The sequence below is a fragment of the Limulus polyphemus genome, unplaced genomic scaffold (genome assembly GCF_000517525.1).
Source record: "Limulus polyphemus unplaced genomic scaffold, Limulus_polyphemus-2.1.2 Scaffold5023, whole genome shotgun sequence".
NCBI lineage: Eukaryota > Metazoa > Arthropoda > Merostomata > Xiphosura > Limulidae > Limulus > Limulus polyphemus.
In genome coordinates this window covers 57,001-69,190 of record NW_013670633.1, presented here as the reverse complement: position 1 = coordinate 69,190, position 12,190 = coordinate 57,001, and the positions used below count along the sequence as shown (strand labels likewise).

Genomic DNA, 12,190 nt, shown 5'->3' with positions numbered 1-12,190 from the left:
CTTTCAAAAGACTAGAAACTCGAACGCTTTCGAATAGTTGACTATTCTTTTTCAGTCATTTGAAACTTAATTAGGTCTTTAATCTTTAATTGTAATTTTTGTTATAGTGATGATATTAATATCATCACATTTTATCCAATTATAACTAATGTAGAATACATCTTTATTTAAATATATATTCTTGTAGATTTTTATAAATTCTTATACAGTTTTTTTTTGCACGTGGGTAGCGTTTTACCGAAAAAACAACAACAGATAAACAAAGTTCATAATGATGCTCTTTATTACGTAAAGGTTACATACTGCAACAGCTATCCTATTGAAGCTTTTCCAGCTCGGCCACGTGTGTCTACTCCATATGATGTGGTAAGCCAATTTTAGGGATTAATCAGTTATCTGTCTAAGCTAGCATGAAATGGGAGGTTATCTTTCTTGCTTATATTATTTGGAATAGTAATTATTGTAATTAATCTAAGGATTTGGGGATATCATTTAGGACTCTAGTCTGGGTCGAAAGTGTCGTGTTTCAGTAATCCTTATCCTGTCCTTTTCCTGTACATATGTACGTAATTATTTGTGCAAGCATGAAATTGTTCTGCTATTCAGCCTCAGTAGTAATTTACAACCATACTGTAGAAACAGAATCTTACGTTTAATTCAAGGCATTCATTAGCATGAATAACAGTTTTATCTGTTCAATGTGTTATTTTGCTGTCAGAGTTCATTATACTATTTTTAATAACATTTCTAAAACCTTTATTTTATGAGTGAAAACAAGTGTGTTGTAAAACATAAATTTGATAAAAGAGTTTTATGTTACCAAAACTGGTCGTACGTTTTCTTCTTCTGGCTGCTGAGGTTGAAAAACAAGAACAGAAATCGAGAGCAAAATCCAGTGACAGAATTATGGAAATACCCAATTTATATACTCTTGCTAAACAAAGTAAGGTATCTCACAAATTCACAGGTCACAGACTTTAACCAATGGTTCACACGCATTCTTAAATCAAGCATTTGTAAAGGTTTCTATATTGCCTGTTTGAATAAGTTACTTTATAAGAAGTCCACACAGATTCGTGTACATGTTAGCTTGAGACTTACGAACAAAGTTTTCCGTTTTTTGTTTTACATGTTTTAATTCATCTTTACGATCTTAGGACATCCGGTCAACGAGAATGTCATAACTACATGCAGAAACTACATGGAATTTTAGAATGACATTCCAGTACTTTTACACTGGATAGAAGGACATGCATCAAATTCATTGGGAGCATCACTTTTCATCCAAACATCAGGAGATTTGGAGAACAACCAGTCGACTGTTTCCCAGTTACACAGTATGTCGTCATGACATAAAGGTGGTATTCCCATTCAGTTCGGTCAAGGAAAAAAACTTTGTTCTTATCGGGCCTAACTCTCCGCTCTTCAGTCATTCACCGAGATACTGCAAAAATATTTGCAATAATGAGAACTTATCATAGTACGAAGTTGCAGTTCTTCAGTGATTGTGTTATTATATCTCATGAGCTAATGCATTTCTTATCACACTTTACGTAGTATCTTCGGCGTAATTTGTGGCATTATAATCCTGGGTTGAAAACATGTGAAAAAAACGTTGCTTTACCTTTATGAAGTCCCTTGTTATTCTGCAGACCTACTTTGTCAATCTGAGGGAAATCGGTTCAATGTGAAAAAACACAAAATGAATAGGAAGGAGAAGGGTTTGGAACCGTGACTACAGGATATTCTATTCCAGAGTGTTCTGTTTTCTGCTAACGTGTATACTGCCTTTTGCTCCAGCTCTCGAGTTATTACAACTAAAGAAGGTTAGTTCTTGAGAAAATGTCATTTTCCAGTAATTGAAGGAATTACAACAACCAAAAGGCAGAGCCAGTCACTGAGGTACAACTATGGAATTATGGGACAGTTATTGGCGAAATGCCACTTATGTGGAGAATTTGCATCTATTTCTTGGTAAAACTTACCCTGTAATGGCGTCAGTGGATCATAAGGATATACTCTTTGTTACGTTTATGGAAGGACTGTCCTGAGAGCTGATGAGATACCACCTATTTGTAACAGATATTCTCATTCTTGTCAAGGCAGGTTTTGTCCTGAAAGTTTGTTTGTTTGTTTTTGAATTTCGAGTAGCCCAAGAGTTGGCGGTGGGTGGTAATGACTAGTTGCCTTCCCTCTAGTCTTACACTGCTAAATTAGGGACGGCTAGCGCAAATAGCCCTCGTGTAGCTTTGCGCTTTTACCAACGAATAGTGGGATTGACCGTCACATTATAACGCCCCCAAGGCTGAAAGGGCGAGCATGTTTGGTGGGATGGGGATTCGAACCCGCGACCCTCAGATTGCGAGTCGAGCGCCTTAACCACCTGGCCATGCCGGGCTTCTGTCGTGAAAGGTGCACAGTGATAACTTCAAACCAGTCACAAGAGATAGAGTAGCCTCCAAAAGTAGCTGCAGTGGCTGTACTTGAACATATTATCTTACCCAATCATGCCAAGTTTGAGTCTAGCTGAGGGTTTAACAATCACTCACACATCTGTAAGGTAGCCACATTGATACCCAGTAAATGGGCACAACTGTTCCAGTGTTCCCATACTTTTTATGGCACAGCCTATGCTAATGATGCTTCTGCCCGAACATCATTCTGGAAGGGAAGAGCAAGAGCAAAGTGTATGCTTTGGGCGTGTAGTATTTGGTCACTTACGAATGAGCTGCTCATATCTTACCAAGCATCAAGGTAGTCAAGGCTATCAAATTCGTCCAGCGGCTCATTGGGATAGATGTACTATGGAGTGTATTGGTCAGTTTCACCTGTGCAACCAGGAAATGATGTTCCATGAGGGAGTTATTCAATGCTGGCAAGATTGAGCCCAAGAAAAATAAACTGCATGAACGCATGTGGGAGAGGAAGTCATAGTATCCCCATATACACAAGGGGTGTGCCTTATCTCACAACAGTTGCAGGGCAGAGTGGAATGTGATTTTTTTTACGTTCTTGTCTATTCACAGTTTCTGAATGCAGAAACTGTACAACAAAAAAAGAACTGTCTGCAATTGAAGTCTTCATGAAACAATGTTGACAGACACTAAATGTATAACATAAAGCTCATAATCGAGTGAGACATTCATTGCTGAAATGTTTGGATGCTGGACAACAGTATTGTAGGAGTATGACCAAATCATCCAACATTGTCCAAGCTCGCAACATGGAAATGCCAATGGATTATCTCGTCACATGGTGAGACTCATGGGTCAAGTTCAAACAACCGTAATAGGCCAAGAAACTATTGTTTAACTATAACTAACAATGGTGACAAAATCAGTGAAAAGAAAAATACTAACACTTTGGATAAAGCATCTAGAGAAAGATAAATGAGTAAAATCGTCGAAATTGATTCATATTGTTACGTCTCCGTTTGTTAATTAATTTTCCGTAACTTAGTTCCGACGAAACTTTAGTGACACAAGTCATTTCTTAAATAAAATGGTTTATTCTTTCTGAATATAACTTTACCGATACACTCAACTTCAACAGTTGCGCTATAACAAACTATATTTCACGTATCATGAGCTAGACTTCAACAATACGTCTCTCTCTCTGACTGCAGTTCAATTACTCATTACCTACACACACATTATTCTGTCACGTTGTCACCCTCTTATATATACCAGACTACCCTATATCTAGTAATCTCCCGACAATTCACGAAGGTACAAGATATTTCTAGAAAGCAGGGAGCGTGACTCTAGTCACGTGACCTCGCTGACGCAACAATAGTATGCTTTATACTGTCACATATTGTTCTGTGTCTGTAGTGGGAAAGGCAATGATTTACTATATACATAGAGATAATTATTAGCATAATCATTTAAGTTGTATTCTACTATTATGGGAAACCAGGTTTGGTTCTTTATAAGTACATGTATGATACATAACCATAGTTTGATAAAAATTGTAATATTACATTTTTAGATTACTTCTCTAAACATTCCAGAGGAAAATAACTCATTCTAAACATAAGGTAAAGTTTGCACACTCCACTCCTTTGAGGAAGGAATATCAGAATAAATACTTTTCCACACTGGTGCTTCCATGTCAGCCTAATTTTAGAAAAACAAAAAAGAAATTAAAATAGAAAAGTAGTTAAAATTTCATTTACTCTATCATTTTATTTTATTGAAGATGTTTCTTTTTTTCCAAAAATTTACATATAATTATTCAAATATCTATGGAGAATAGTATTGTAGTTATTTTTCCTTAGTGTTATGAACATTAATATCTATTAATATAATATATATATTATTCACAGATTGTGGAACTGCTATTGCCTTCCACAGAGAGAATCCAACCATTTTTCTAGTGGGAGTAGAGGAAGGAATGATCTATAAGTGTTCAAGTATATACTCAAGTCCCTTCTTGGCTACATACAAAGCCCATTATCTAAGCATTTATTCCATAGAGTGGAATTATTACCATCCAAGAGTGTTTATTTCATGTAGTGCAGACTGGATGGTTTGCATCTGGGACCACACATGCAGGTAAGGTGTTTAGGTATACACACATACTAGTGTAGTAATACTATATTACTGGTTTCAGTATACATATTTATATACTACTAATAGAATACTAATATCTCTCTCTGGGCATTTACATATATAAACTGCCATTAATTAGCATACAAGAAACTGCTTCAGTTCACATGTATTAATAAACTGCTGTTAGAGTCCTTATTTTTTATCGGGGGGCATACAGCTATGGTATCTGAATATGCCATGCATTTCCATCTTTTTGTAATCTATTTAAATAATATGCTTACGTTTGTCTGTCCAGAACTTTTCTTGCAAATTTCTCAATCAAATTCCACAAAACTTATATCTTTAGAAAGGCCTTTGTCTGAGGAGTAGACATTGCATATTGGTTTTACATTCAGAATAAATTACCTGTTTTTTGCTCATTTAAACTTTTAATGCAATAAGTATGGTACATAATGGCATGACGTTGTTGTCATCATGTGACAACTGGCTTCAATTTCAACTTTCCTAAAAAAATTAACATTACACTAAGTACAATTGCTATGGGCTTTCTCGACTTATTTAGTTCTAAAATATGCATACACAGTTCATTCAAAACCATATGCTTGTCACTTTGTCAACATGCATTCAGACATTTCTGCATAATCAGCTAAGTTTATCGTCATTACAACATTACATTTACTTTAGTTTGCAATAATTTAGCTTTGGTTTGTTTCATACTCTGTACACTATTTTAAATACCATTACTTCAGCACCAAAGCAGTAAAAGTTGCTGGAGAATGCAGGCTGTGAGTGTATGAGGAGAAAGGCAGAAAGTAACACCTACATGGTGAAACTCTAAATAATACCATAGTTAGTACTAAACTTGCAACTTAAAAGAGGTCCCTAAGGAAAAATGATCAAAGTGCTAGTGTATCCTAACAGTTAAAAGAAAGGTTGTTGCTTAATCGAAGTCAGTGTATGTGTGGAGGATCCAGTTTTATAATAAGCATACTGTCTGTTGCCATGGAAATGACAACAGAGAACAGCATGGCTAAAAGGTTATTGGTTAAGTAGAGTCCCAATGAGGCCTATGGAAAGAGCAGTTTATGGGTACCAGGGACACATGTTCAATGGAATATTAGAAATGTTTCTTGACCAAGGAAGCCTGCCTATTACTCAGCTTCTAAAGGTAGTTTTTGGAGGGGAGTAATGTTCATAACTAAGTGGGTATGACTCTCTTTCAGCTTACACATCTAGCTGACCTTTTGATTGATTGCATTTTTGATCAGAACTTTTGCTACAAGAGATTGAATCCTGGATGCTTCTGGCAATCTTGCTCTTCAATTAACAAGTGGTGTTTCATTTTCTTTGTGCCAAAGACTCCACCTTTTTATGGATGCCATTGAATGTTATATCCTGACCAAGAAGTGATGTACAACAGAGTTCCAGCAACTATGAGGTTAACTATGGCCAAAGAGAAACTAGTGAGAATGAATCTCCATCAATTGTATTTCATTTTTCTGTATAGTGTGTTAGATTGCTCCCTTCTAAAGGGGGTAGGTAATCATTGTTGTAGTTTTCTTTGTTTTATTGTATTATATATCATTGTCAAAGGTTTAATGTAAGCAGTGTGTGCTTCCTTGCTTCTGTGTTAAATGGTTTCTTTTCTATTATATATTATTTATTAAATGGTTTGTATGCATGTATTATTTCATTGTTAAAGGTGTTTTTTATTATGCATTTTATTTATTTGATGCAATTATGGTATATTTCTTGTTCAAGGACTGTGTAGCATGTGTTTTCACTGAAATGAAAGAGTTAACCAAATCCTTGACCAGTGCATGCTTAAAATTTATTGTTGGCTTGGGGACAAGCCTGAAGTATGGGAAACAGGAGAGTGTAGTATACAAATATACCATATTGTAGTATTTATTCTTTTCTCTGTACATGTGCAGAAAGCTATTAAGTTTATTTCATTCTAAAGCTACCTTTGTTCCTTTGTTGTTTTCAGATAAGATTAAGAGCAAATATTTGTCAATACAACATGTTGTGTAAAACTGTCAACAGCAGTGCCCTTCAGTGGTTGATCATGTGATATCTGGAGGCTATGGCCTCACATATGTTGTAATGAGAATGACATTTCATGTTGGTAGCAAATGCTTCCCTAGGTAAATGGAAGTCAGTCTGGAATTTGGTTCTCAGTAGCCAGTCCTGTGATCGAGTAAGGGTGATAATTTTGTGTAAGTAACAGCAAATACACCCACTTTGTTTGTGTTTAGTGTTGAATAAATATTGTTCATTTTATAGTACACTTTGTGTTCAGTCTCATTACTTTATTTTACATGGACCCGATTAGTAAGAGATTGAGTACTGCTCTGTAATTGATACCTTGAGCAGATCTCTTGTAATCTAGTAAACCTATCCAGTGTAGCTCTAAAATTAATCCAGTTTCACCTGGATATACTACACTACTATTATTAAAAGTGTTTCTGTATCTGGTTTAAAATGTAAAAAATACTATTAGAGTACTAGAAACTGCCTATGTTTGCATGTATATAATATTAATTTCTATTTGAATTCAAAGAAAATTTTAATCAAGGCAATGATTCTCATTTATGCTGATAATTTGAATTATATTCCTGATTAATTTTTCATTCAATTCAAATACAAATTTAAATAGCTTTTCTAATGTCAATATTTTTGCACTTATTTTATGTCACTCTCTAGGGTGGCCCTAAGGGAATATTAGTCAAGCAGTTTGCTTGTTATAAGCGTACACACACAGACTTTTGTCAAGTAATGGTTTAGGTGGTCCTTTACAATTTCTGATTATCTTAATAGTATATCCAAATTAACCCAGGTACAGATATAACTATTCTAATGGTAATTAATCTTATCTATATGTGTAACCCAAGTAGTTTTAAATCACTCTAAGAGTAGGTTATACATGTTAATCCAATACAGTTTGTGCTACCAATTCTTACTTCAGCGAGAGCAATTCTACTTGTTAACATTTGGGATTGTTGAACTTTATTGCATCAATTACAGTGTGATTTATTAGTTTATCATAAGTTTTATTGTAGTCATATTCTAAAATGTAAATCATTTTATTTTTAATACCAAAACATTCAGGGCACTAGCTTAAAAGAATATAAAATATTCTCATACTTAATGTCAGATAAAATTACATTTCATGTCTGACGATGAGTTGGGCCACCCGAGGCCATCGTTCCCAGTGCACTGCACCAGATGCACTGGCAGTTGTTCTTTGTTTGTAGTTAAGCACAAAGCTACACAATGGGCTATCTGTGCTCTACCCACCACAGGTATCGAAACTGATTTCTAGTGTTGTAAGTCTGCAAACTTACTGCTGTGCCACTGGGGGGCAGCAGTTGTTCTGCCACTAGTTTAATACATATATGTATGGTATTCAAATTTCACTCAGTGTCCTGTAGTGCATATTTCCTGTTTAAGAAAAAAATAGTTTTCCGGAGTCCTACTTAATAACATACCAAATCCATTTGAGGTCATGTACTAAATTCAGCATTAGGTGTTATTTTCCTTAGTTGATTCCAATCATGGAAATGATTGACAGTTTCACAAGATAATTGTATTGTGTCCTACTTTACCTTGTGTATTGTGAGACTGCTCTGAAACTTTCACACAGGGTTGTGACACTTCTGGATTCTTTTGATCCAGTATTCTAATTAGTCAACTATAGACAGAAGGTGAACTGTGAATGGAGTTTGATGTTTTTAAATAGATCATATCTGACTTGAAAGGGTCAAGACTTCTCAATGAAGTTCTTCCTTGTTACATTGTTTTTATACTGTCTGCTAATCATGTATAGCTCATCTTCATTTTTAGTAAGGTTTATTTTAATTTACTTCTTGATGATACTTTCGATTTTTGTTTCTTTTTTGGTTGATTGTTTGTCTAATTCTGAGCCATTGCATTCTTTATTTATGTTCCATGTCCAGCACCTTCCCATCATTTACCTGTCCTACCTCGAAGTTTTCCTCCATTAGTTGTATATTTTTGATGCAGGTTGGAGTTCTGTGATCAATCTGTCCTGCCTCAATCACTTTTTGGTTCTTTCCCATTTTCCTGTGTTGTCGTTTATCACACTCTGTTGGGCCATTTCTCCAGGACTGAGGATGACCAAGATAGACATTTCATATTCCTATACCCACATTCCTATCTTTCATCCATCGTGTTGCTATCTTAGGTTTGTTCACCAGGTGATTGAGGGTGGTGAGTGTTTTACCCGACTTCAGCATGACGGGGATTGTACTTGCACCACAACTTGGTCGTCTGGCTTCTGTTAGCTCATTCTGAACTGAAGTTGTCACAACATACTCATCTGCTTCTTAACACACATCTTGAGTGGTCGGATTTTTCAGTTGGAGAAGTTTTTCCCATTACCTCCCTAACAATCTCTTCTTTTGTGGTGTCTTTTTCAACACCTAACTTCATTGGCCCATCCTTCTCCTCTTTGACTGCACTTGATGGAGCTTTCAGTTATCCACACCATTACTGTTAACTATCTTACTGCTAGCAAGTTTTTATACAGTTGGGAGATGTGGCTTCTATGGAAGCACTTATCCCCAAGGGTCTTCAGGAGATGCTGCATGACCCATGGAATCTTGATAGGGTTTCTTTGGATTCTTCTCGTAACTTTCCTCCTTCCCTCATTGACAATATGCATTGGTTGTTTGATAAAACCCCCACTTCGTCGAGACCACTTCATTCCACTTGTCCAGATTTGTTTTCCTTACCTGATGCTTATCTCCAAGGTTGGTGGGCATAGGTCGATCAGCACGAGGTTTCAGGACAGTGGTATATGGTCAAGAAGTCGTACCATGTTAACGCCCTGGAACTTCTGGCAGTCTAATATGCTTTAGTTCACTTTCTTCCTCTTGTCAAGATTCAATTAATCATGATCGATTTCGACAAAATCGACGGTAGTGGCTTATATCACTCACCAAGTGGGCACCATTCTAGTTCTGTTTCCCCCCCTTAACATACATATCCTGCTTTAAACCTTTTTGCAGATTGCCTTTCCAATCCTGACACACTTTATCCCATGGAGTTGTCTCCTGATCCTCAAACATTTCAAGTGGCTCAGCCTCTAGTGGTGGTACTCCTCAGCAGAATGTGTTTGCCTCTTTTCTTGATTCCAAGTTTGTTTGTTTTTTATCTCCAGTTTTTCATCCACTTGCCCTGGCTGTTGATGCATTCAGACAAGATTGGAACCAGCTTATACCTTTACTTTCTCATCTCGTCCATCATCTTCCCCAGGAGATTTTGTTCATCCATGCCACTCTATGTCAGGTTTTTTTTTATTGCTACTCACTGGCCAGCACAGATGTGATTTTCTTGGCTGCTTCAGCTTGATTCATTCTTTTTGTTCTGGATCAAATTTTCCTAACCTACAATTTGGCGGCTCGTGTAACATGTTCTTCTTTTTCATCATTTTTGTTTCCTTCCATCTGCCACTTTTATTCCTGGTCAGATCTGAATGGCTGTCTATGTCTTGTATATGTTCTTGGTTGCTTCATTGCCTTCAAGGCTTTTTTCTGTTTGTTCCCTTTCCTGCAGTTTCATTCCCTGGCACCACTCCTCTGTTCGTGACTTTTTCTTCCTCCCTTACTAATTGGATTCAGCTTTTCATTCAACTGTTTTTTTTCTTTGTCTACTTTTTCCCATAATGAATTCCCATGTCTTCACTCCTATCAAGCACCTTACTTTTTACTTGCATCTCACCCTGTCGTATGTTTGGAGGTACTTTTCCATTGAGCACTGGGACTACACCTCATAGGTTTCTCTCTCATTATCTGCTTTGGGTAGGTGTTTCTTCCTCGTTGGAATACCGTCTTCTACCTGTCGCCATCCTTCACTCTTTGGTGAGACCATGACTGGGTAAGTTACCTTTTTATATACATACCTCTTGTTTTTCAGGGGCATGCCCCTTTTTTCTTTTTTTAAAGATCCTGCTCTGTGGCGAGTGGTGTCTGTCCAGGTATACTTAAGCTAGTCAAATCCACACTGAAAGGCCATAATGAATTCACAATTATAATTTCCATCTCAATTTCCATTGTTGAGATGAGGTGTTCCACAAGAACACTTGTAGGTTTTTCCTCACGATATATTTGCTTCATTAATATGCCTGTTCCAGACTGTACTAACCCATGGTCTTCATGGGTAAAGCAGATAGGGGTAGCTGCCTATCCCTGCCATTCCTTAGTTGAATAAATCAGGAGTGGTCTGCTTTTTAAAATAGGGTGTTCATAGTCTCCTGTTGCACTGTCTCTGGTATTGATGTTTCTCCGAGCTCTCCACAGTATTTTCAACCCTTTCTCGTCCAGTAAAGTATGGTAGTCCTTACTACTTTCCAGCTCCAAGCCACTGAGGTGTTGGATCATGGAGGCATCCTTCTGAATGTGATAGTGATATATGATGCAAACAATAATGAATCCATTCAGTTGAGAGTAGGGCTGTGGTGTTCTTCTTGTGTAGATGACGAGATGTCCTCCAGTCTGATGCTCCATCTCTGAACTGGTCTATCCGTGGGGATGTTTTAGCTTTGTAGTGAGCCTTCAAAATTGCAGTTCACCTCTTTCATGGATGTCGGTTCCCAATGGCTGGGTTTTGGATTCAGAATAGGACCAATCAACATCAGTCATCACATATGTAATATTGGTGTCTCTGTTCCCTCACTCAATTGGTCTCATGTTTATTGCTAACGTTTTGTGGGTCATGGCAGATGAACATCAGGTTGCTACAGTTCTTCTTTTTATGCTAACACTCAAAGATTTACATATATGAAGGATGGTACTGTGATGTGGATGGTTCCAATATAATTGGTTTTGTGTGGGATGTTGCACAATACAGGGGCATCCTGATTATTCTGATTGTTTGGATGTCGGATTCCCGGATTGGTAATTTATTATCACTTTGTTCACATGTGCCCTGTTCACAGATTGGTTGGCATGATATCTCCCTCCAGTCTGCTGAACTTGAGTTGAATATGACATGATCCTTTTTCCTACCCCCACACAATGGCTGGGTTTTGGATTACAGTTGATTTGATATCAGTATGATCCTCTTTCCTTACTTCATATGAATGTTGGTTCCAAGTGGCTAGGTTTTGGATTGTAGTTGACTTGCCGATAGTAAGATCCTCTTTCCTACCCCCACATGGATGTTGGGTTCCTGTGGCTGGGTTTTTTTATTGTAGTTGATAAATGACAGTATGATTCTCATTCTACCCTCACATGGGTGTTAGTTCCCAGTGGCTGAGTTTTGGATGCAGTTGACTTCCCAAGTACTGTCCGTCATGTCCTAGCCACTCTACACCTTGGGGCACATCCTTTTTACTCTCATCTACAATATTGTTTGTAGAGATTTACTTCTCTGATGTTTAATAATGGCTGGAGATGGCTTGAATGGGTAATGAAGAAAAACTTTAATATAAGTTTAACATAACAGCAAATGTACAACGTTTCGACAAGGTTTTGTCATCATCAGGTACAAGTAATTTACACTGACACGGATATATACATATATACAATATTGAACAAAGAAGTCACATGACCGGAACTGTTGTGAAACTTAGAAGAGGTATCTAGGTACCCCGGGGTGTTGGTATAGAGTAG

At 37.0% G+C, this 12,190-nt stretch overlaps 1 protein-coding gene across 1 annotated transcript in view; it reads left to right on the top strand.

The window, feature by feature from the left end:
• Positions 1-294: 294 nt before the first annotated feature.
• LOC106472016 (dynein intermediate chain 2, ciliary-like) overlaps positions 295-12,190 on the top strand; it is a gene marked incomplete at its 5' end in the record, with an annotated part of 29,569 nt that continues 17,673 nt past the window's right edge. Inside the window, 3 exons of the mRNA XM_013932647.2 lie at positions 295-366; positions 1,214-1,337; positions 4,328-4,556. Of these exons, the coding sequence (XP_013788101.1) occupies positions 295-366; positions 1,214-1,337; positions 4,328-4,556 (425 nt within the window). The remainder of the gene's footprint in view (positions 367-1,213; positions 1,338-4,327; positions 4,557-12,190) is intronic.